This window comes from Rissa tridactyla, chromosome 5 (genome assembly GCF_028500815.1).
Source record: "Rissa tridactyla isolate bRisTri1 chromosome 5, bRisTri1.patW.cur.20221130, whole genome shotgun sequence".
Classification (NCBI taxonomy): domain Eukaryota; kingdom Metazoa; phylum Chordata; class Aves; order Charadriiformes; family Laridae; genus Rissa; species Rissa tridactyla.
In genome coordinates, this window is record NC_071470.1 from 17,430,718 (window position 1) to 17,453,740 (window position 23,023).

Genomic DNA, 23,023 nt, shown 5'->3' on the forward strand with positions numbered 1-23,023 from the left:
AGCTCCTGGACAAACTCAAACACAAAAAGGAAGCTTACGGAGGGTAAAAGCAAGGACGGGCAGCCTGGGAAGAATACAGAGAAATTGTCTCAGCAGCCGGGGATCGGGGTAGGAAAGCTAACGCCCAGACAGAGTTACATCTGTCCAGGCATGTCAAGGGCAACAAGAAAAGCTTCTACAGGGTTGATAAAAGGAAGACTAGGGAAAATGTGGGCCCTCTCCAGAAGGAAACAGGAGACATGGCTACTTGGGTTATGGACAAGGCTGAGGTACTCAATGACTTTTTTGCCTCAGTCTTCACTGGCAAGTGCTCTAGTCACACCGCCCAAGTCACAGAAGGCAAAGGCAGGGACTGGGAGAATAAGGTACCACCCACTGTAGGAGAAGGTCAGGTTCAAGACCATCTGAGGAACCTGAAGGCACACAAATCCATGGAACCTGATGAGATACCTATGCAGGTCCTAAGGGAACTGGCAGATAAAGTTGCTAAGCCACTATCCATCATATTTGAAAAGTTGTGGCAGTCTGGTGAAGATCCCACTGACTGGAAAAGGGGAAAGATAACCCCCATTTTTAAAAATGGAAAAAAGGAAGACCCGGGGAACTACTGGCTGGTCAGATTTGGTGGCCTTCTATGACGGAGTTACAGCATTGGTGGATAAGGAAAGAGCAACTGATATCATCTACCTGAACTTGTGCATAGCATTTGACACTGTCCCGCACAATATCTTTGTCTCTCAATTGGAGAGACACGGATTTGATGGATGGACCACTCAGTGGATAAGGAATTGGCTGGATGGTCACAGTCAAAGAGTTGCAGTCAACGGCTCGATGTCCAAGTGGCGACCAGTGACAAGCCACGTCCCTCAGGTGTCAGTACTGGGACCAGTGGTGTCCCTGCCCATGGCAGAGGAGTTGGCACTAGAGGACCTCTAAGGTCCCTTCCAACCCAAACCATTCTGTGATTCTATGATACTTAGCATTCTGGAAAGAAACGAGTCTTTAGAGATTAACATATATGGCTAAAGGAATGGCACAAATACTCCTGGTTTACTGTACCTTAAATACAAGAACTGAGTATAATGAATGAAATTTCTAAGCACTACATTTTAAAACTTATATGAAGAAATACCCCTTTTCCCAAATTTGACAGTAATCTGAAAAAAAATACATTAACATGATTGATAAAATTGAGGCAACAAATCTGGTAAATTCTGGGAACAGATTAAATATTCACATGTAGTAACAGTGGAACCCGCAATGACATTCACAAGGATAAAAAAAATTTACTGAGAATATAAGTCAGGATTAATTACTAACAAACCTGAAAGTAAGAAGACATTTCCTCTGTGCATTATAATGATCTATTATGCTTTTCTCTGAAGAACCTCGTAGCTATTATTACTGGATGTAGAGTAATATATCATTCATATATCATGGAATGATTCATAAGATTTTGATAAAGTATAGTGAATAATTCCTAGTGTTTAAAGCATATAGAAGTATGATTCTATGTCAACTTAGTATGGTATGTGCAAACAATTGAATTACTTAGAAACATATGCAGACCAGCCTATAATCCTTCATACGTTTATTTTCAATATCTCACTTTTCCACAGCATAAACGTTCAATTTTAGCAAGCAAGGACGTTGCTATTATACTTTGCTTTAGTAAAGAGGTTGCAAAGTAACAAATAAATAAGCAGTCTGGTCCCTGACTAGTATCCCTGTCACTTGTTCATCCAAAGATATCTCGGAAATATTCACACCTTTCAACAAGAAAGAAGAAAAATGGGGCTGTTAGTTGCCAGTGATTTTGTCAAGTGAACACTTTATTTTGCCACTTAAAACGAAGTTCTTCTGAAAGATCACTTCTGCCACTCTTCCGCAAATAGCGAGACAGGAGCCGCTGTTTATCAGCCGACCTTGGAAGGGTCTTTTTCCAGCAGCAAAGCAGCTCATAGATCTGGTGTGTTAAATTATCAGGGCACTTCAGCCTAACAAGCTGAAGTATGCTCCGCCGAACAGGTAAGCATAAAGCAAGCAATGATGTATTATCTTCTGCAAGCTCTTCTGCAAGCCAATATAGCAAGTTATCCCATAGGGCCTCTGAAGGACAAAAATTAGTAAATGAAGGGCATTATTCTTCTGCTATGTAAATATTTCTTTCTTTGGAAAAGTTTTCTAAAGTTGGAGGCTCAGTGGGTGAACTCCCCAACTAAAAATTGATTGTTTTTTACTTTAATGGAAACATCATCATTGCTTATTTCTAATGCAATTTTTGATAACTCCACTGTGACATGAGTGAATTTAGTCAAGAGCAGATTCAGCAATAATCTATAACTTTTGGAACTGTATGGAGAAAGCTAGCAATAAAATAAAAGGGTTTGGGCATTTCCTATAACATCAGTTATACTGGAGCTTTCCTGTACAAACTGAAGCTCCTTATATAGAAAATTACATGCTGTTCAAGCACCCTCCCACAACATTATTTTAGAAGAGCTTTTGCATTGTCTGGTAAACAGATGGCCTTTTTTTTTTTTTCCCCTTCGAATATCTTTTAATACATTAACTATTTTGGTTCCTGAATACAGCATTTTAAAACATCAATTACAGCTGAAACAAATCTTGGCTTTTAAAAAAACAACAAATAACACTATTATTTATATTGATATCAATATATTAAGTATGTGCTCTTACCTGATGAATCAGAAGAAATTCTTTTTGTGCTTTGTGGACGCTTGATCAGCTTTTCATGCTATCAAAGGTAATATGTTGAGGAAAGAGAAATGACTAAATGAGTAAGGGATGAGGTGTAGGATGTGGAAGTGGATTGCAGTAAATCAGCATTTAAGATAGGTTCTAACTACATAGAGGATTTGTGTCATTATTGAAAACCAGTTAACACCATCGGCAGGTATAAATCAGTATACAGCCACTAAAATTAAACTATGTTTACATCAAATGGATGTTTATTGCATCTTATTAAAAATTTTATAAGCGATGCAATTTTACAAATGTTTGATCAGTAGCATTATGTCATGACTGGTGTACAGAAACTGGGTGTATGGAAAATCTGTATGGAACATGGTACGTGAAATGAATTCTAATTTTGAACACTGCATTAACTTTGCCTTGCTGTCTCTGCTTTCTTATTACAACTGTGTGCATACCATTCTGTTTCAAGGAAAATGACAGTTTCTAGGTATGCAGTATCTGTTGTTAGGTCTAGAAATCATACTATATTTGTAGCTGTAGTTATTCATTTTGCATAGTTCAACTTTTAATTAGAAATCACTAAAAATCATCATAATTGAAAATACAAGTTCCATAAGAAAGCACAGAGTTCTTCCTATTTTTTCCTCTGAACACAGGGAAGAAAGAAAAAATACTTTGTCCTTTTTCCCTATGACTGAGAAAGAAGAAAGTCTTGTGGGCTTTACTGTTGTTTCCTACTCCATATAGAACAAGAAATTACATAAGCACTGAGCACAAGAGATTAATTTGTATTAAGTGAAGTTCAGCTCTATTTTTTGTTAAAAGCTGTAATTTTAATGTCGTCTTTTGGTGCCTGTGTTACTTTCATCACACACATTCAGTTGTATTACCTGGCTGTTTATGCACAGCTTTCCATGTGAGACTTGCTCCAGGTTTATTCACTGAGCTTCTTTTTTCCATTTGTGAATTAAGAGCATGAAATTCTGACTGGGTAAATTACTCTCCTTCTCCTGCTAGGCATACTGAGCCAGAGTCTTGCTGAGCTTATCTTAAATACTTTTGTAATACAGACTTTTACATATTGTTCAATATTTGGAGTGTTTCATATGTACTGAGCTACATATCCAAAAGGTCAATATAATCATAACGGTTACCTATTCACCTGTGAATTAAACAACTTTTCATCAGGCCTGTACTCAGTCATCTTGGTAGGGGCTTTCAGCGTCCACAGGATGCAGACGGTATGCACTGCTTGGCAGCGCAAAAGCTTCCTGTACTGTTCTCCTCTTGAGATCTGAATCTGCCTCTCTTGCCTGCTTCTACAGCAATTCTGTCACTGCACGTGTCCCAGTGTGAAGACGGCATAACACAGCTAAAAAAAGCCCTCAAAATAAAGAGAATATAAAGCTCTTCCAGAAGGGGGCATTGTTTTTCTTCCAAGACAGCTTTCTTTGCCTTCGTTTAATTATGCATTTATATTTAAACTTATTTTCATTCATTAATGAGAATTTAGCACCTCAAAGGTCTGTATGAGATTTTCAAAGTTATTGTAGATGAACTCAATTACCCATGCATTGACTTTAATCTGAACCACTTTATGCTACTTAATGTTAAAATAGTAGTAAAAATTATAAGAATTGAAAATGAGTATTGTCTAGAAATAGTGTAATAATATACAATGCATTAGATCTAAAACATTAAATCTGCCTTTAAATATTAAGTATCTGTGGTGAAGCGCTAAATTCACCCACGGTTCAACTGCACTGGCATGTGGTCCCACTGTGCTGGTTGACAGCGTAAGGAAAATACTTTTAGCGGTCAAAGCAGTTTTCTAGTCTGGAAGACCCTTCAATTAGCTAAGCAACTGCCTTTCTGAAGCAGAGGATCACATGCTATTTTGCTGTTATACAGTCATTAGACTTAAAACTTCAGCAGAATAGTAATTTGATAATGATTGTATGTATTACAACAATCTCTTTTTGCAAAGCATTCTGATTTCAGCCAGTAATACTGAAGTGCTCTGTCAAATAGACCTCTCAGACATGACCAGACTCTAGCAGCATATCAAACAGGACAGGCAGAAAAGGAGAAATTAACCTTTTAAATTCTTTAGCCCAGTTTCACATAAATACAACTGCTTTGAAATCAGAAGAAATATTACTGATATGCACACACATACTTGACATCAGAACTTAATCCAGTATGTTTAACTTGTGTTGAAAATAACAGGTTTGACCAACCAGTGTTTTCTAATGCTGAGGAAATGAAAGCTGCATAAATAGGAATTGTTAGTGAAGATCAGCTTACTCAGAAGTAAACATGCTACAACTGTAGCATGCTTAAACTAAAAACTGATGTGAATGGTTGCATACAAAGGAAACAACCACTGCTTTGACCACCGTCAGAAATATATTTGTAGAAGTGTGGATAATGTGGGCACATACATACAAAAATGGCTTATAGTCTATATAGTTACTCTCTTCTCTCCACAATTCAAGAGAAATTAGGTGGAAATTTTACAGAAATGAGTGCAAATGTAGTCAGAATGTTTGCCTTAAAAAGATTCCATCTGTCTTTGTCACAACTGAAACCAGGCATTGTGGATGGTTCTAACTTTACAAGCTGCCAAAAAAAAAGAAAAAGCCAAAACTTTATTTCATTTTGCTGAGAAGATTTCTATTGTTACTGGCAACACTGAGTGTTTGTGATCTCATATAATGTGTTAACATGGTTAAACTAAACATAAGACATTTATTAACTCAACAAAGTAGTAGAAGTATAAATAAACTTTGCTGTTCTTGCCTTGCATTTACTGCTATTTTGGGGATTTTATTCCCAACCCATGAAAGCCTCCCCTAGCATACTGGGAGCAAGTGAGAAGTCCATCAACAACACCACAATTTAGAGTGAACTAGTTCACAATTAAGACTTGAGAGCCTTACTGTGACAACTGGAATTCTGAAAGCAGCTGTGTTAGTGTGAGCAATACTATAAACAACCCACCATTATCGATAGGTCAGATATGTACACAGAGCATTATGTTTTGATATCCTTAAGAGATTTGGGGCAGCATAACTGCTGTACTGTAGTGGCATGCATGTGATAGAAACCAGCAAAACTGAAGGATCATTGCTTAAGTGTATGTCCCTGTGCACAAATGTTGTCAGGTAGTTCTAGCTGCTTTGGCAATATATATTTAGAGCATCAGCATAAGACTAATTACAGACAGTGCCAGTCTTGGTTCATATCATATGAGAATTAACACAAGACTTGTATTTTAATGAAATGGTAAATAGCAATTGCATTTGACAGATGGCTGGTGTAGTTGTTTGTATAATTAGTACATTATATTTCTCCCTAACTGTTTTCTCAACCAATTTTAGCTATTTCCTTCTATTTCTTTTATTCATTAGAAAGCCCATGTAAATGTGAAGATATATCTGATTCAAATAGGTTGATCAGATCATGGATAGTAAAAACAGGATAAAAGATGATACAGGTTCTTATGTTAATTTTTACTGTCAGTGTTTTCATCACTGTTAATAATTTAAAAACATATAATAAGATATGGTAAGTAAGTAGAATTTCCTTTTCATTGCTCTGGCATTTAATTGCATCTGGATCATTATGTTTAATATATGGTTCTGTCTCTCTTCCAATCTATTCCTTTTTGAACTCAAACACATTTTTAACTGCTGCAAATACTCTGTGAAAATGAGTTCATTTCACCTTCTGTATGTAAAAAGTATGTTCTTTTATATTGCTGGTCACACCTGCCACTTACCAATATCATTGTTCTTATATCCTGTGAAAGGGGATATAATAATTCCTTTTTCAGTTCCTCCATAATATTCATAAGTTTATACAATATTTCAACTTCTGTTGAAACTGCCTGAAGTGTTGTCGTCAATGTATTGTCTCTCTACCTAGAACCACTCCATGTTTCTGATCACCTTCTTTCTTTCCTCTTCTTCCAAATCCTTTTTCTGAGTTCTGTGACCAGAATTGCAGAGTACAGTCATGATGTGGATGCCTCATAGATATATGGCATAATCTTGTTCTCAGCTTTGTTGTTCTAATAATTTAGAACATTCTGCTTACCTTTTATTTGCTGCTGAATATATATTATATATTGCTCTGGAAGTTTTCAGAGAGCAAAATGACCAAAGACTTTTTTGGGTTTTGAGTGGTAATAGGTAATTTAGAGTCTAGCAGTATAAAATTAGGTATGTACTTCCACCCCAACAAAACACTTATTGACATCTAAATTATCTGGTTTATTTTCTAGCTGCTCACTATCATAATATGCTGTGATTTTTCACAGACAACTTTAGTACTCTGAATATTTTGTACTGTCATCAGACTTTTCACTTAATTATTGAAAAGTTCTCCTGAATATGTTATCATGGATCTGGGTGGAACTTTACTACTAATCATCTTCCCTTAAGAAAATGAACCACTTTTCCCTACTCTTTTTTTTCCAATCTTTCAGGCAGCAAACCAGCCAAAAGAGAATATTTTTTATTCTTAAAATTTCTGTGAGTCTATTCACTATGGAATTCAAGATTTACTTGGCTGGAAGAAGGTATGAAGAGCAAAAGAGTACACAACAATATAACTGTATTAATGAATGTTACATATCACTAGCCAGTGGTGTTGGTGAAATTCCCATTTGCCTTGTGTATTTATATACCAATAGTAAGGTATATTGTATTTCATTTACTAATTATTCACTAAAGTCAAATAAATTCATTGATGTTTTATAATTCTTCAAAATTTAATACATTTAATGAAGATTCTAACTCTTTTGAAGTGCACCTCTTTAAATATATTTACAAGAAGCAAAAGAAAAATTATTTGCAAGGTGCTGCAACATTGATTTTCTGAAATATATAATAACCTTTTCTCTGTAAGCAGACTTTTTATGCATCGAACTTGGGTCCTCTGTGCTTGAACTTTTCAGTTGAAAGTAGAGCCACTACTCAGAGATGTAGAGAAACTGTTCCCAGAAGCTGTCACCATTCCTGAGCTTTGACTTCATTTCTAATTTACCAACAATGATCATTTTATACAGTCCTCTGGGTTTTTTTTTCCATTTAAATGAGTAGGTTGCCTGGGTGCTACTGTGTACCCACATATATTATATATTGTCACACACTTACGCAGACCGACCAGACTTCAAGGTCTCAACCAGATTGGGAAAGAGGAAACACGGCCTTAAATTTAGTAGGAGAAAAGGGGTAGTCAGAAATACTTGTTTTGAAAACTCTGAATAGAACGCTTAGGGACTAATATGTATAGGAGTAGACCATAGATGCCAACCCAAATCTAAGACATTTGATCATTACCTTTGGGGTTTAATACAAATGCAGTTCAATCCTTTAAATCTTATTCTTATTACGCAGTAAGAGTAAATAAAGTGTAACAACAGGATGGAAGCTAGACAGATGGATGGAAGAAAACTAACTGATGCCTAGGGTGTGCCACAGATTTATTTATTTATTTATTTTAATCATCCCACTGAACCTCAAGAGTTTGTATTTCCCTCTCTGTGAATAATGCACATGGAATGCTAGCCTTATGGAAAAGCAAAGTGCTTGAAAGCATGTGGTTCTCAAAATAAAACTTATATTTTTTATGGAGTTGGTCACTGAAAGATATCTCTTAAAATCTTCTGCAGCTAACTGTTCTTAATTTATACTTGGGAGAATGGAGATGAGAGAAATCAAGAGCTATGCTTATGAAATAAAAGATACATTTGCAGGTGATAGCTTAAGGAAGAGTGAATTACATTCAAGAAGAGGGAGATGTTACTGCTACTGCTTGTCACCAGAGATTTAGACCAAGTGTTACTGTACATATTTTGATATTTAAATGTATGCAAATTTGATAGCAGTAGTCTAGTGGCAGCATTTTGTACAATATAGGGTGCTGATATCTAGGCTCTTTGAAAAGATTACAATAAGATTTCACTGTAGGTATATTAAAGATTAATTTATGTAGCAAAAGCTTTCACCAGAGATAATTGCCCACATGTCTGTATTGCAGAGGCTAATCAGGCATAATATGAGAATCAGGTGATAGCAGAAAGATAGGTTACATGAACTGTTTAATGCTCCTACAGTTTGCAATTCTGCACTCCCAAGACAAGGATGCAAGAAGTATATAACTGAAACTTAACTAATGCTTTCTCAGGGCCATACCGTTTGGGGAGAGCAAATGGGTGAAAAACTTCTGCTAAACAATTTTTCCCAAGCTCATGCTTGGATGAGGGTCCCTCCCACCTGCTAAGAGAAACTCTGAGGGTGTTTGTATATTGCTGATGGATCAGAACTTCTCCATCAGTGACTCCTGTGTGTATCTGTAAAGCAAAAGTCATACCAAGATCCTTTTGCCTAACAAATATGTGGTAAGGGAAAAAAGGAAAGATCTCTAACATTATGAAGTGAGAAACCCACCTTTGGTAATGTTAGTGCTAATTTACACAGTGGAGACTGGTGTTCATATTCACCATATGGCAAGGGTTGTTCCCATTTCTTGGTTATCATCTCTCTGGTAATTTTATAAAACACCGCTGTTCCTTTGTAATGAGGTGAACTGTGGTTGCCAAATTCATCCACTACTTTAGTTTGGAGCTCCAGCCTGGGTTTTCTTTGTGAATGAAAAATCAGCCTGTAGACTTTTCTAAAATCTTTTCCGTTCTCTGCAGCCCATACAAAAAAAAAAATAATAATTTTTTTTACATTGTATTTAGAGGTGTGGCATCTAAAAGAATTCATTAGGGTGAGTCAGAGCTAATCATATAACATTTGGTTGTTCTATATCATATTTGTTACTTTTTATTGAACATCTGAGGTTCAAATGTTCCTGCCAGCGTGCTTCAGTAATTGAAATGTCTTCATAGTTATCTGTCTTAGCCCTTGAATTGTTGGCATAAGGAGTAAGTGGTGAAGGCTGTGCTACAAGTTGAAAAGTAAGGAACATGGAACAGGATAAAATACATAACATAGAAATAAAAATAAAATGGTTTTGTGAATGGAATGCAAATTATATGCTTTCTAGTTGTTTAGGTGGATATTTCTCTATCTGTAACACCAAAATGAATGGAGTTAGGGAGGTAGGTGCATTTTTAGGATTTGTAATTCCATTTTAATTGATATGTCTATAACACTGTCCTTTGCAGAGACAGGCAGGCATTCCCTGGGGGCTGCAGACTTCCCTTTTTGAAGAACAATCCTTCCTTTAGGGTAAACAGAGATTTCAATGGGAGAGTTTATGTACAAAATGTTCAGAGAGCCAAATATATATTTATATGTTCTTTCCAAAACTGACCAAAGAGATAATATGTAATTTTGTGTGAAAATTTTTCTGAGGTTTCTTATGTCTTGTCCCTTTAAGCACATCTCTGAATGGTGGCAGCTAGTGCATGGAATTTTTGAGGCTGCTAATGGAAACAGCATAACAACTCTCTCTCATCACCTCAATTCATAGTGCTACTCACAAAAAGCAACATTTTGCCCTGCATTTCAGTGTTTAATCTTGCCTACTTTAAGTGACTTTACACACATAAAATAGCAGCCTGTTTCTTTTTGTTTGGAATCTGTTTCACTCCTATCAAATGTTCTTTATATTAAAAAGCCATTGATGGAATCTTGCCCTTTTGAAATAAAAGATAAAATACTAGCTGCTTCTGGGGGACCAGTTTTGACAGCACAGCAGAGGTTGGAAGAGATCTCTGAAGATCATCTTGTCCAACCTCCCTCCTCAAAGCAGGGTCATCTAAGCAGGTTGCTGGGGATTTTGTTCAGCTAGTACCTTTTATTTTACAGTCACAACAGTGTCCTATGTAGTTCATGCAGCTATCATTTCCAAGAAATAAAACACTGAAATAACTACATGCGCTGTGACTAACCCCAATCTACTAATGTTCACCAACAGTATTTCTGAACACCTGAGGTGATTGGTACTGTTCATCCAGATGCATGAATTAATTACCTTACCTGAAGCAAAAATATTGCCTCTAAATCTAAAATGAATCTGCTCTCCTTCTCTTAATGGGAACTGCTGCGTAGGTTCTGGGGGACCAAAGTAGCCCTCCTCATGGAGCTTTTGAAGTTCCCAGGTCAATTCTTTGGATGCAGATAACAAAACTACTATTTTATATGGGTTTTCTCTTTTCCGGTACAGTATCACATTAGCCATTGTGCTATAAACAGCTTCTTCCAGAGCTTGAGCAAAGAGGAGAAGATACGTGTTTTCCAAGAGGAACGAAAGGCGAATGACCACAAAGCTGTATTTAAAAAAAAAAAAAAAAAGGCAGAAAAAAAAAAACAAACAAGAAAATAAAGAATTCTATCTTAAATCATTTTATCAACTGCTAACAATTTATTACTCAAAATAATACAGGGCTCAGTCTCCAATGGATCTTTTGCTACCTCCTTTTCATTCTTGTTTCCAACATATGAAAGGGTAGAAATTTGCCTGCTTCTGTAGTGTGGAGTATATTGACTCTGTATCTATGAATTCAAATACATACAAATTTTAGATGAGAGTAAGATAATATTTCCTAGTAAGAAATTCCAAAAAATGTTATGGTTTTGTAGTTAGAGACCTAAATCACATTTTCATATTAAGATTAATATCTGCATTTCCTGTTTCAAATTTTGTATATATTACATTGTGCACAGTCTGCAGATGAAAAAATATTTAAGCATATTTGTATTTTCTGTAATTACAAGCAACAAATCTAAATGATCTTATACTGCAAAGTGGAATAAAGAGATGCTGGAAAGTTAATTATTAATAGTGGATGATTTCTTAACTCTACTAATTTCAATTACTTGGAAGTAAATATTTTAGTAAATAAAATTTTATTAAATTATTCATACATTACCTTTCTAAATGCTCATTTAGTTCAAATGATACAAGCCCATTCCGTGCATTCTGGATAATAACATCATCGAACACCTTCCACCCCTCTGCTTTGTTTCTGTGACCTAATAATTTCAAAGTATCACTGAGATTCTCCCCATTTTTTCTCACAGATGCACTCACAGCCCTGGAAAGTCAAATTATAGGAAAAAATATAATGAAAAATAGATCCTGTAGCTCTACTTTTCCTTCTGCTTTCCTTGATGACTACCTGTGTTTTTCCCACCTTGCTGAAAATTTACATCTGGAACTGTACTCTAGAGTACATAAGTGATATAATTGTTAAAAGACCAACGTGAGTGTAAGCTCTTTAAAACATGATCTGAGAAGTTTTTCAGAAATGGAAAGCTAGAACATTGTCTGCCTTCTCCATTGTGCCTTTCTTCTTTTCAAGATAATCATAATCCTGGTATATAAATGAATTTTGAAAAAGGTAATGTTTAGTACAGTAGGAATAAGCTAACCCTTTAACGATGTAAAGTAGAAGTACTTCAAAGCTGACTGTTGTCCCAACTTAGTCCCTATCAAGAAAACCCAGTAAGCCTTTCTGAATCTGGAGTTGCCCATGGTAGCAGAACGGAAAGGACAACTATCGAATGGTAAGTTCAGATTTATTTTTTTCCTGCATGGGATGGTAAAAACAACATCTATTTTGCTGACTGTCAAAATAGATGAGATCAGCTTTGGCCTTTTTTTCACCCAAAAGTTTTATCCATATCCTTTTTGCATGATGGATAAATTTTATTGAACTGAAAATTTATTGAAATTTAGAGATTTTTTTTATGAGTCCCCACATTTTAATGATTTTTTAAGACATTCCAAAAAGTCTAAGTTTTAGGAATTTTGTAGTGAGTGCTTTGGAAAAATATGGGCCTTTACCAAGTGCAGCAGTTACCACAAAATTGACCTACTCCCAACTGTTGTGTCATAACTTTTGACTCAGACAGCCATTGGAATGTGTAGAAGTAGAGATCAGAAAATTCAAAGGCCAGGGTAGCCAAACCACCAACTGGTAAAATAATGAACACAGCAGCTTTGAGACATAGTTATTCTCTATGTTCAATGTTTGGCTTTGGTGAAAATGGCTGAACATTTCTTGCTGAAAAAAAACTCACTCACTTTTCATCCTGACTCCTGTTAGAAATACAGTGGTTAGCCGTGGTCAGCATACCTAAAGATTATACATCAAATGCTATACGAATTTTCATGGTGAAGCTATAGCATGAGAATTGTGGGGATTTGCTCTAGTGTTTCTAACAGTGTTTCTAAGTATAGCAGAGTGTATTAAAGAACTAATACATTTTTAATACAAAAAAAAATATTAATCAGCAACTGTTAAAAATAATTCATTTTCATGTTTTGAAAATGCTGAATTTGTAGTGAAGTTGTTCTTACCGAGAATGGTATGCCATAGCAACCCTCTTTACTGTAGCAGTAATGGCTCTTGCATGTTCTGTCTCATCTCCTTGCCTTTTTTTTTCTGGGTTTGGAGGACAGGGTAGAGTAATAGTGACTGCGCTGTTAAATGGTTGGGCTGAAGGATGCTGGACATAAACCAGTGCACTAGTAGATACCACCGAGTGGTACATATCATGTCTTGCTTTCAAGGTGGAAACCAATGATGGTTCAATTGGCTGAACCTGAATATGGAAAGCAATTGTACAATTAATTTGCAAATGAATAAATCTTCTCTGACATTCCTGGCTTTTTAAAAACAGGTTTATCTTTTGGAATTGGATTACATTACAGAAGCTTTAGGCTCCTCTCTATAACCAGGAACAACTCTAACAACATATCAGCACTTTATACAATGCACAACCAAATGCTTGAGAGTCATCAAAAACTGGAGCCTTTACGGACTAAAATATTTTGATTGTTTTGTTCCTGCTTTGAGTTAAAGTTTTGAAACACCTGAGCTCCCTCAGAGTTTGATAGTTTTCTAAGATTTTTCAAATCTGTATTTTTTTCACTGATAATTTTATCTGCTTTGTACTTCCGAATCAATGTTTTTATGGGGGAAGGGAGAAACACATTATAACTGATGCAAATTTTAAGATTATTCTCAGAAGAGGTGACAAACCCTTCTGTTGCACTGCCTGGTACAAATGATGAAGGTCAGATGAGAAAAATTGTTCCATTAACTTAAATGCTGTGCCAAGCAGTTGAGATTTGGAGTTGATGCTTATGTCATTGTTGAAAACACCAATATTTTCTGAAGTATATTAGACAAAGTAGATGGTTCTTCCTTTTTGCTACAGATATCATTGACTACTGACGATATTATGTGGCTTTAACAAAATTGGCAGGAAACCATTTGCTGTGTATACAGGATGTGGAGCTGCAACCACTTTTCACTTTTTCTAATAATGGAACAGGTTGCCCTTTAACGTGATTGGCATCCTTGCTTCAGAACGGATCAGCTAACAGACTTACGGGACGAGTATTATGTATTTCAAGCTCACCTTTAATTGCATGGGTGCTGGAGAACTGAATGTTTCTGGAGGGTAATAGAAAGAGATTCTAGAATCCACGCTCAGCTTTTGTAAGAGTCCTATATTTGGAACAGTAAATGTTTCTTTCTTTAAGCGTGACACCACAGAAAAAACACCCAGCTGATAAATTTTCACTTCTGCAAAGTTTTCCTGCGTAAAGAGAATGTGGGGTTAGAGCACATGGGAAGCAAAGGACTCTGTGTTCTGCAGCACATTAGCATTTTGAGAAGGCAACATTATTTATAGAGTAAGGTGTGAAATGAAAATAAATTAAATATTATTGCCACCTGGATGCCCAGTTATCTGGTGAGCTCTAGTCCTCATGTGCTGTCGTTCATATTACAGTGTATGATTGGGGTGAAATGAAATAAGCTTGTAAACTGGTTGATGAATCTGTCCCAATGAAACTCTTCTGTAGTTAAAAAAGAAACTATCCTGTGTTTCTTTGAGATGCAGTTTGGAGTCATACACGTAGAATTGTGTTACTTCTCTGTGATCTGAATACCAAATAATTCCCCTTAAGTTTTTACTTTTATCAAAAAATGTAACGTATTACACTTATTTACAAAAGTCACGAACCATTACTCAACCATTAGTATATTGGGATCAAGCACTTGCGTTAACATTATGAGTAAAAAAAGGGACTCTGTTAAATACTACGTTTCAAATAGAATTAGTTCTTGAAAAAGTAGGAAGAAAAGTTCAATTTAACCCCACATAGTGGGCAATACAGATTAATAAGGACGTCTTTACTAGTATAATTCCACAGAGGCTTAACTGGAGTTAAGCCTCTACAATGCTTAGATGAGAGGTTACTAACCTTATGGTTTCCTTGGTATCCCTCCAAAGAAATAGGAGTTAAGTATTTTGATTGAAAGTTCACATCAGTCACCTTCACCATAATCTCCCGATAATTTCCTCTGAAGCATGAAGTAAATGGGATTGCAATGTTGATAGGGAAAGGGATTGCTTTCTCATAATCAGAGCATTCAATACTGATGACGTTGCTGATGAGCTCCTCAGAATCATCCACCACCAAGGAACTAGTGTCATTGGCTATCTTGCACTTCAGATTCTCCAGAGCAGTGGCAGGGGCTTTAATAAAACAAGCTACTGTACGTTCATTCTTACCACTCTCTTCCACTAGGAATCTGGAGCAAAAAGAATAGAAAATGTTATTCTTTATTGTCGTGGTTTTGGCCGGATTGGCCAATCAGAACGACAGATGACCCTCCCCCCTCCTCTCTCCTCAGAGAGGAGAGGAAGAGATAAGGAGATTTATAAGTTTAGAAAAAGAACTAAACTACTTTAATGAAAATAATAATAAATAAGAAAATAGTAAATAATAATAGAATAATAAAAATTAAAGGAGAAAAAAAAAGTATACAATATATACAAAACCATATCCAGCTCCCAGGATGACGATCGCGTCACCAGCAGACACAGGGAAAGTCCCAGACTGCAGTCAGCGATGGACAGGAGCTGAATTCCGGAACTAGAGTCAGGAATACTCGAATTGGGATCAAAGGCAGACAAACAGACAGGGTCCTCCTCAGATGTCGGCCATTGAAGAAAGAGAGAGCCAGAGCAGCCTTGCCCCTTTGATCCCTCAGCTTTTATACTGAGCATGATGCAGATGGCATGGAATACCCTGTTGGTCAGTTTTGGGTCACCTGTCCCGTCTGCTCCTCCCTGCAGGTGGGACCCCTCTACGCTTCTCCGCTTCCGACCCTCTAACGGGGCAAGCAGCGAAGTTACCTGACCTTGGTTGTTATAGCAATAAGTATAAGCAAGAGCCTCTGTGCATACCGTTCCCTGGTATAATCAGGTCTTATCACTCTGAGAGTGAACAGTTTCTGAACAATATGCTGTTAATTTCAGGCTTTAGTCAGTTAGAAGAGGCCCAGCTAAAAAGTAAAATTACAAATCAGAAAATAAGTTCTGTTTTACCTCAAACCAGGACATTTATATTTTGGGTGGAGTGGTGTCTTTTATTTTTAATTAGTACTTTACTATGATGATGTGCTGCATTGTAGCATAAGCAGATAATTTATAAAAATATATCTTTATGAATAGATGGGAAAATCATGAAAATTTTTAAGTTTAGGTTTTTTCAGAACAGCTTACAAATTATTATAAAACTGATTATTTGGGGTCCTTTCCTACTGGTTTCCAACAATTTGGGAATTATTGACTTTACTGGCTGTGACTCAGTCCCCCTCTGGCATAAAAAAAAATATGCAATCAAACAGAAAGTTAAGAGTTTACTTTAGACCAAACGGAAGATCTTCATTGTGCATGCTTAAGTTGTAAACTGCTATTACGTGCACAACCAGTAGCTGTTCAATAAAGCAACATATTGAGTTTCTGGGCCCACAGATGTTTGTATGTGTGCTAATAAGCAATATTTATGTATATCTGTTCCTAAAAAGGATATGTGCTTACTCTTTGTACATCCAGCGCCTAGATTTTTGTACTTCTTCTGAATCATTCATAGAAGGATTCATAGCAGTAAGATCACATGTTTGTACTGAGGAAGTGAAGGTAATCAGGTCATTCCTACAAATCTCATGATTTGTTTCCGTTTTACTGCCTTTCATTTGCTCTGTCAGTCTATGTTCTTCACTTTCTACCCCTTTTGAAGATTCGACTACTGCCTTTTTTTCCTGTTCAAAAAGATTCATGACAGTTTCGTCATAAATGTCTTTCAATGTCCCAGATAAAATGTCTTCCCCACTGCTCATAAGAGCATGTTGAAAAGCCAGTTCTGGAGACTTTCCAGTAACAGAGCTAGGTCCATGAAGTTTATCTTTTCCATTGCAATCTTTTTTCTCTGTAACAGAGTTCATTAGTAGTCTCTGTTCACCATCTTCCTTTTTTATTGGAGGTTCTCTGCTAATGTCCTGTTCTCGAGCAGCTAAATTTTCAGCTAATGATGCAACAATGTCTTTTTCCACAGTTTTAGTTTCACTTGGCTGGATTTGATTAACATTCTGACTTTCTGCCTTGTTCAGGGAAGGATTTCTTTGGGATTGCTGAGTGGGACTAGAAGATGCTTGCACAGACTCAGTTGCTTCTCCTTCAGAATAAATGTTCAGAAACACATCTGTTTCTCTAGAAGCATTTTGAGCAGTCTGGATCTGAGAATCGTCGTCATCTTGTCTGCAGCTAGCAGCATAAAGTTTATTTTCTGCGTCTTGAAGGTGTGAGACTGTGTTTATCAAATAATCCTTCACTTTCTGCAGACAATCAGTAATTCCATCGTACTCTGAGGAAAAAAAAATAGGTAATCAATCAAATTTTGCTATGAAATCTAGCAAAAAATTTGAAAACTATTATACACATACCTAATGAATTCCACCTAATTCCATAGTGACATTCAATACATGAAGTACAATGTATTTTTTGGCTTCCATTTAATATTTTTGCATTTATTGCTATTCAATTTGAGTGAATTTCTGAAGAATTGAATACGGACAAGTACATTTGTGTACTTGTCCAAGTACAACTGTGTATTTGTCAAAGTACTACTGTGGCACCTCTAATGAACACCTTTCTAGTGTTAGCTAAATTCTTAATGACAATTAATCTAATTAGCTAAATTCTTAATGACAATCAATCTAAAGGATGGAATTGGTAAATAATAGTCAAATTAATTTGGGAAGAGCTTTACAACTAAACATTAATTATATAGATTTCCTAAAATTGAATCCTGCAAGATTCTAATGCACGGGTCTCTAATAAAGTTGTTATACATAGGCTCCATATTAAACATGTTTAGCAGCTTTGAATTTTTGCTATGGAGAAGAGAGGATAACACAAAAACACCAGCACGTATACAATACTGAATTTCAACAGTTTGTAGCATCCGGTTATAGGAATGGTGGAGGATAATCTTGCTTTTAACTAAAAACACTTGGTGAAGAAAGATGCACAAAAAGCACACAATCACTAGGTGCCGTTCATGTAAGATTTTTATCTTTGGTGTATTTGTTTTGTGATCCTTTAATTTATGACATTTTTGTTATCTTACACCTTTTCTTAGAAATCCTTCCAGATATTCTCTCCAAGGATTTCAGGTGTATTACTTTCAGCTCTCTCCTCACCTAATGCTGTCAATCTCTATAACTGGAACTGTGTCTTCACCACTTAGGCATATTGCAAACCTCTCTGAAAATTTCTTGCTTATTTCTGTTTGCTGCATGAGATCCTGCTTTGTTTTGCAGATTAAACTCAGTGAAAGTCAACACAAATGAGAAAATTTACAGAATGAAACACAGTATGGTGTGCTTTTTGCTTATAATGGACAAAGACACGCAAAGGAAGGAAAATAGAAAGGGCTGACACAAGTCTTACAGGAAACTACTGGCTCACATTCACTTTTTTCAATAATGTCATATAAGGTAAATCAACATCTCAAGGTTTTCAACTAGGAAAATAATTTTATTGAGTAATAATATCATCACACATCGATGTATGGTGTTACATGATCTAGTTAGGCCTTTATCTGCATTTACATCTTACTGATTTAAACGTACAAAGCGTCCAGTTCAGATTAGAGATTTTTCCTTGCTGAACTCAGACTAAAAATTATTCCTTTGCAATACTTCCTCGGTTCCCAAATGACTTGTTATTGGATTTTGACTATGTTTGGGGAAAAAAAACAACCAAACAAACACATTTTTAATATATTTTTTCTACTAGTAGTTCAAAGAACAAAAAGAAGTTTATTCTAAAGTACTGCTGTTTCTCCAGGAGCACTTTTACAATAGCGATAAAGGACTTATAAGTAGTTTAACAGAGCTGAGAAGTAAAAAAAAAAAGATTGGAAATAGCATAGCTTGCACAGCCTCATTTGCATAAGAGGTTGTAAAAAAACATTTCTGAGTCTTACTATAAGGCAAAGTTCAAGCTTTGAACTTTGGCTTCAGCTGCCAAAATTAACCTGTTTCCTCCCTGAATTTTGCGTTTTGTAAACAAAACAAAAAAACTCAAAGCAAATCGTACAGCTCTTTAAAATTCCCCTAAAATCAAATTTGAAGATAACAGCTTAATTTGAAATAACTGCATTTTCCTATGCCGTGAATGTGACTTTTCTAACACTGCAGTGCTTAAAGCCAAGCAAAGACACAGCCTTGTAACTTTACACTACCCAACTGTGGTACAGGAAAAGACACTTTTTGCATTCTGTTACAAGGCTAACCTCGAAATAAGCCTTCTTTTGTGTTACCCCCCACCACCATCGCTTTTCTAACACTTTGCTTTCTGTGTTTTTCTGATGTTTGATAACATAGCTTTGGAATACACTGGCAGTTTATACGCAACTCTCTTCAAACCTTTTTGCTGACTGTTTTATGGGAAAGTGTTAGATGAGGAAAAGTAGCTTTTTGGAAGGAGAATGATACTGAATTCTTAGACATCGAAAAAAAAAATTAATTACCTAGGCCATGAGGCCAATATGGCAAAGTTAGCTTGATCTTGAAGCCTGGAAGCAGGTCCTTTTTTTACAAAAATATTCTTTTATTATTGTGGACAGTTTATAGACCTGTAGAACAAAGGCTCATAAACTTGGGCTAAAGATTTCTGCCTGGAGTCTTTCCCTCTGACTATGTATCATGCTGTTAGACCATTATTAAATGCAGAAATGTTAGTTTTCTTTCTACTTTGATGTCTGTTTGTTAAGATGTTGTTTCTGAGTAAAGAGAATTGTTTCACCGTGACAAAATGATCCTGCTGTTCTTTTTTTTTTTTCCAGGAAAAGAAGTATCTGGATTTGCTCCTCACAATAAATAACACCGTTATTATAACCACACTGTTATCGGTGCAAGAAATTAAATTCTATGTGTTTACCTGTACACTAAGATGGCAGAACTCTTTCTTATTTTTGTTGTTATCTTTTTGACTACGTTCGCACTTCTAGAGGGCTGTAAACTACATATATTGGGTTTACTCGGTGAGGCGCTGGCAGTGAGGGGGCTGCAGAGTGGCCTCTGTGAGGAGAGGCCGGGGCTGCTCCAGGCCGGACACAGCCGCTTCCAGCCAGTTCCAACCAGCAGTCCCGCCGCAGGACTGATTTGGGCCTGTCAGCGAAGCTGGTGCTTCCTCTGTGAAAAGATACTTAAGAAAGGGCAAGAACACCGGAGAACAGTGAGGAAAAAAAAGTGTGAGAAACGGCCCTGGGAACAGCAAGGCCAGAGAAGAAGGAGGGGGAGACGGTGCTCCAGGCCTGCAGTGGAGATCCCCTTGCGGACCGGGGGAGACCATGGTGGAGCAGATATCCACTCTGCAGCCCGTGGAGGACCCCACACCAGAGCAGGTAGATATTCTGTAAAGGTACTGCAGCCCGTGGAGAGCCCAATTTTTCCTGACAGGAACTGTGGGCTGCGGGGAGGACTCACGCTGGATCTGGGAAAAATGTGAGGGGGAAGGAGTGGCAATGGGCAGCTGCTATGGACTGACTGCCACCCCCATTCCCCACCCTTGGGAGGAGTTGGGAATAAAGGGCTGATGGTGAGCCTGGAAAAAAGGAGGGATGGGGGAAAGGCGTTGTTTTAATTTTTCACCTTTGTTTCTCACTATCCAGCTGTATTTCAATTGGCAAGAAATTAAATTAATTTTTTCCCTAGGTTGAGTCTGTTTTGCCTACTTCGCCAGCAGTTTCCCTGTCTTTATATCGACCCATTAGCATTTCCATCTTATTTTCTCCCCCTGTCACATTGAGGGAGGGGGAGTAAGTTGTTGTGTGGGCATGTGGTGTCTGGTCAAGATAAACCCACCAAAGTAGAATATACACGAAACTTTGAAACAATTCTGTTTAGATAACATTTTTTTTCTTACATAATGAGAATTACAAGTCTCATATTGAATCTCACATAATAGACTTGAAAACACAGTGATACAACCATTGAAATATGAATTAATTTGGTCTAGTGAATGATCAAATACTGAAATACTAACAAATGAAAAGTGAGGCCCCCAGCATCATCACATGGCAAAACTTAGCATCCAATATACCCAGTCCATTCTGTTTACAGGTAAGTCCCTCCATACTTGCCTGGATTTGCAGTCGATTCCTTGTGTTTGTTATGGAAAGCACTCAACAAAGAACAAGTGTCTTGAAGACTCTCTGTAACATTCTCCAGCTGCTGGCTGAGAGATCTGCTCAGCTCTTTTGTTAAAGAGATCACTCTATGCGCATACTCTGCTATACCTTCATTATCCAGATCACTTTTCAGAAGCACATCTCTCGCTAGCAAGTTCAGGTGCCACATTTTTTCCAGGAGTTGGCCTGATTTGCCTGCAGGTGTAATCTTGCCTTCAGCCATTTCCATTTTATGTTCAGAATATACTACTACAATTTTTTTTCTGCTCAAACACTTCCACAAGGTGTTGTCCTTGGTTCAGACTTCTACACTGTTTAGTGTTTGAAGCCTAAACTGTGTTGAAAAAAAGTACCGTATTCCACACACACTGACAAATCAAACTCTAGCTCAGAAATTCTGAGTTAATGTTGATTATTAAAAAGTTACTAGGTGACAGAAAGGAGTGGCTCTCCTATAACTACGGGCAAGGATTGCCAAGAGATGCCAATGTACACAATGCACCTTTAAGGGAGGTTATGTAACTCGGTTATGTAGCAGTGACTTAAATTTCAGGAGCTCTGAGCAATTCTCATTTCAGTGGCTGTAAATGATCAGTACCTATGAAATCAAGCTTAATTGTGAATTCATAATTGTATAGTCACCAGCAACGAGGAAGTGTTTGTACTGCAAGCTAACCTAAAATGCTGTAGGTCACTATACAGCATTTTCTGTCAACCGTGTTTCATTTGTTTTTCAGACACATCAAATGGGTGGGACAGGTCCATGCTGCTCTGCAGTCTTGATGATGCGTTTGAATTATTCATAGGTTTCAGCAATACAAGAGCCCACAAATCTAGTTTTGTGATTAGCAAAAATATTTATTAGGAATAGACATTGAAAGAAACTTGCAATGTTTTGTGGTGTGTTTGTATAACAGGGGAAGAAACAAAGAAAAAGCAGTAGCAGCTAAAAGTTTGAATAACTAATGATTGAAATTTTGTTTGATACTTTGTAAGTTGAGAAGCAAACTTATGGGAAAACATGAGCTCACTAAACTTAACTGTGGCATCAAGAATTGACTACATGGGCTTCATGAGGAAAAAACACTGTCCCAGGAGTAGCCCCATGAAAGTGGGCAGCACTGCTTTCGCAGGGGCTCACAATCATGTGCTCCTGCAGGCAACCTGGAAGGGAGGAGGGCCAGTGCCTGGTAGGGCTCCTTGTGATGTTCATTGTCTTCAGTGGATGAAATCTGAGCACTGATACCTCAGCGTTTGCAATGATTTCCATTTTACCCAGGAAGTTCAGGAAAAGATGTTTTACCAGGACAGCAATGAAAACAAGTGGAGGAACAGCACTGACAGTTTCTTACTAATGCTAGTTTGCATCTTGCTCTGCTAGGGGAGGACAGGCCTGAAACCCTCATTAGCAGAGTTCAGTGCTGGGCTAAATCTGAAGTATCCCATACACCAAAATATTTTGGAGTTTAAGAAAGGTACTACACAAATTGTTGGTACTGTGGCTTTTCTACTAAACATTCCTTTTTATGGCCCATTATAAATATAATTAATGCAGCTTTAAGTAGCAATTAAAATGGGACTATGATATAAAAGCACACTGAAAATTGCATCTGAGCATTGCAAGAACTAATAAGGTAATGTCAGCACAGTGCTTTGAAGATGTAAAGCACTGTATAAATGGTAAAATAACAATGAAAGATATAAAATGTCTTTAATCAAACGTATAAGCTGAAACCAGCTGTAATTATTAAATTCAAAAGGAAAACTCCTTTTGACTCAT

General features: G+C 36.8%; 1 protein-coding gene across 1 annotated transcript; it reads right to left on the minus strand.

Annotated features, from left to right (window-relative positions):
- Positions 1–1,819: 1,819 nt before the first annotated feature.
- Positions 1,820–21,466, minus strand: DTHD1 (death domain containing 1). Its single transcript, XM_054203047.1, is given in 11 exon segments — positions 1,820–2,109; positions 2,701–2,758; positions 9,177–9,421; positions 10,719–11,008; positions 11,612–11,776; positions 13,045–13,289; positions 14,112–14,291; positions 14,962–15,292; positions 16,587–17,422; positions 17,424–17,454; positions 21,192–21,466. Coding segments are annotated over 11 exon segments (2,946 nt in total).
- Between the last annotated feature and the right edge of the window lie 1,557 nt (positions 21,467–23,023).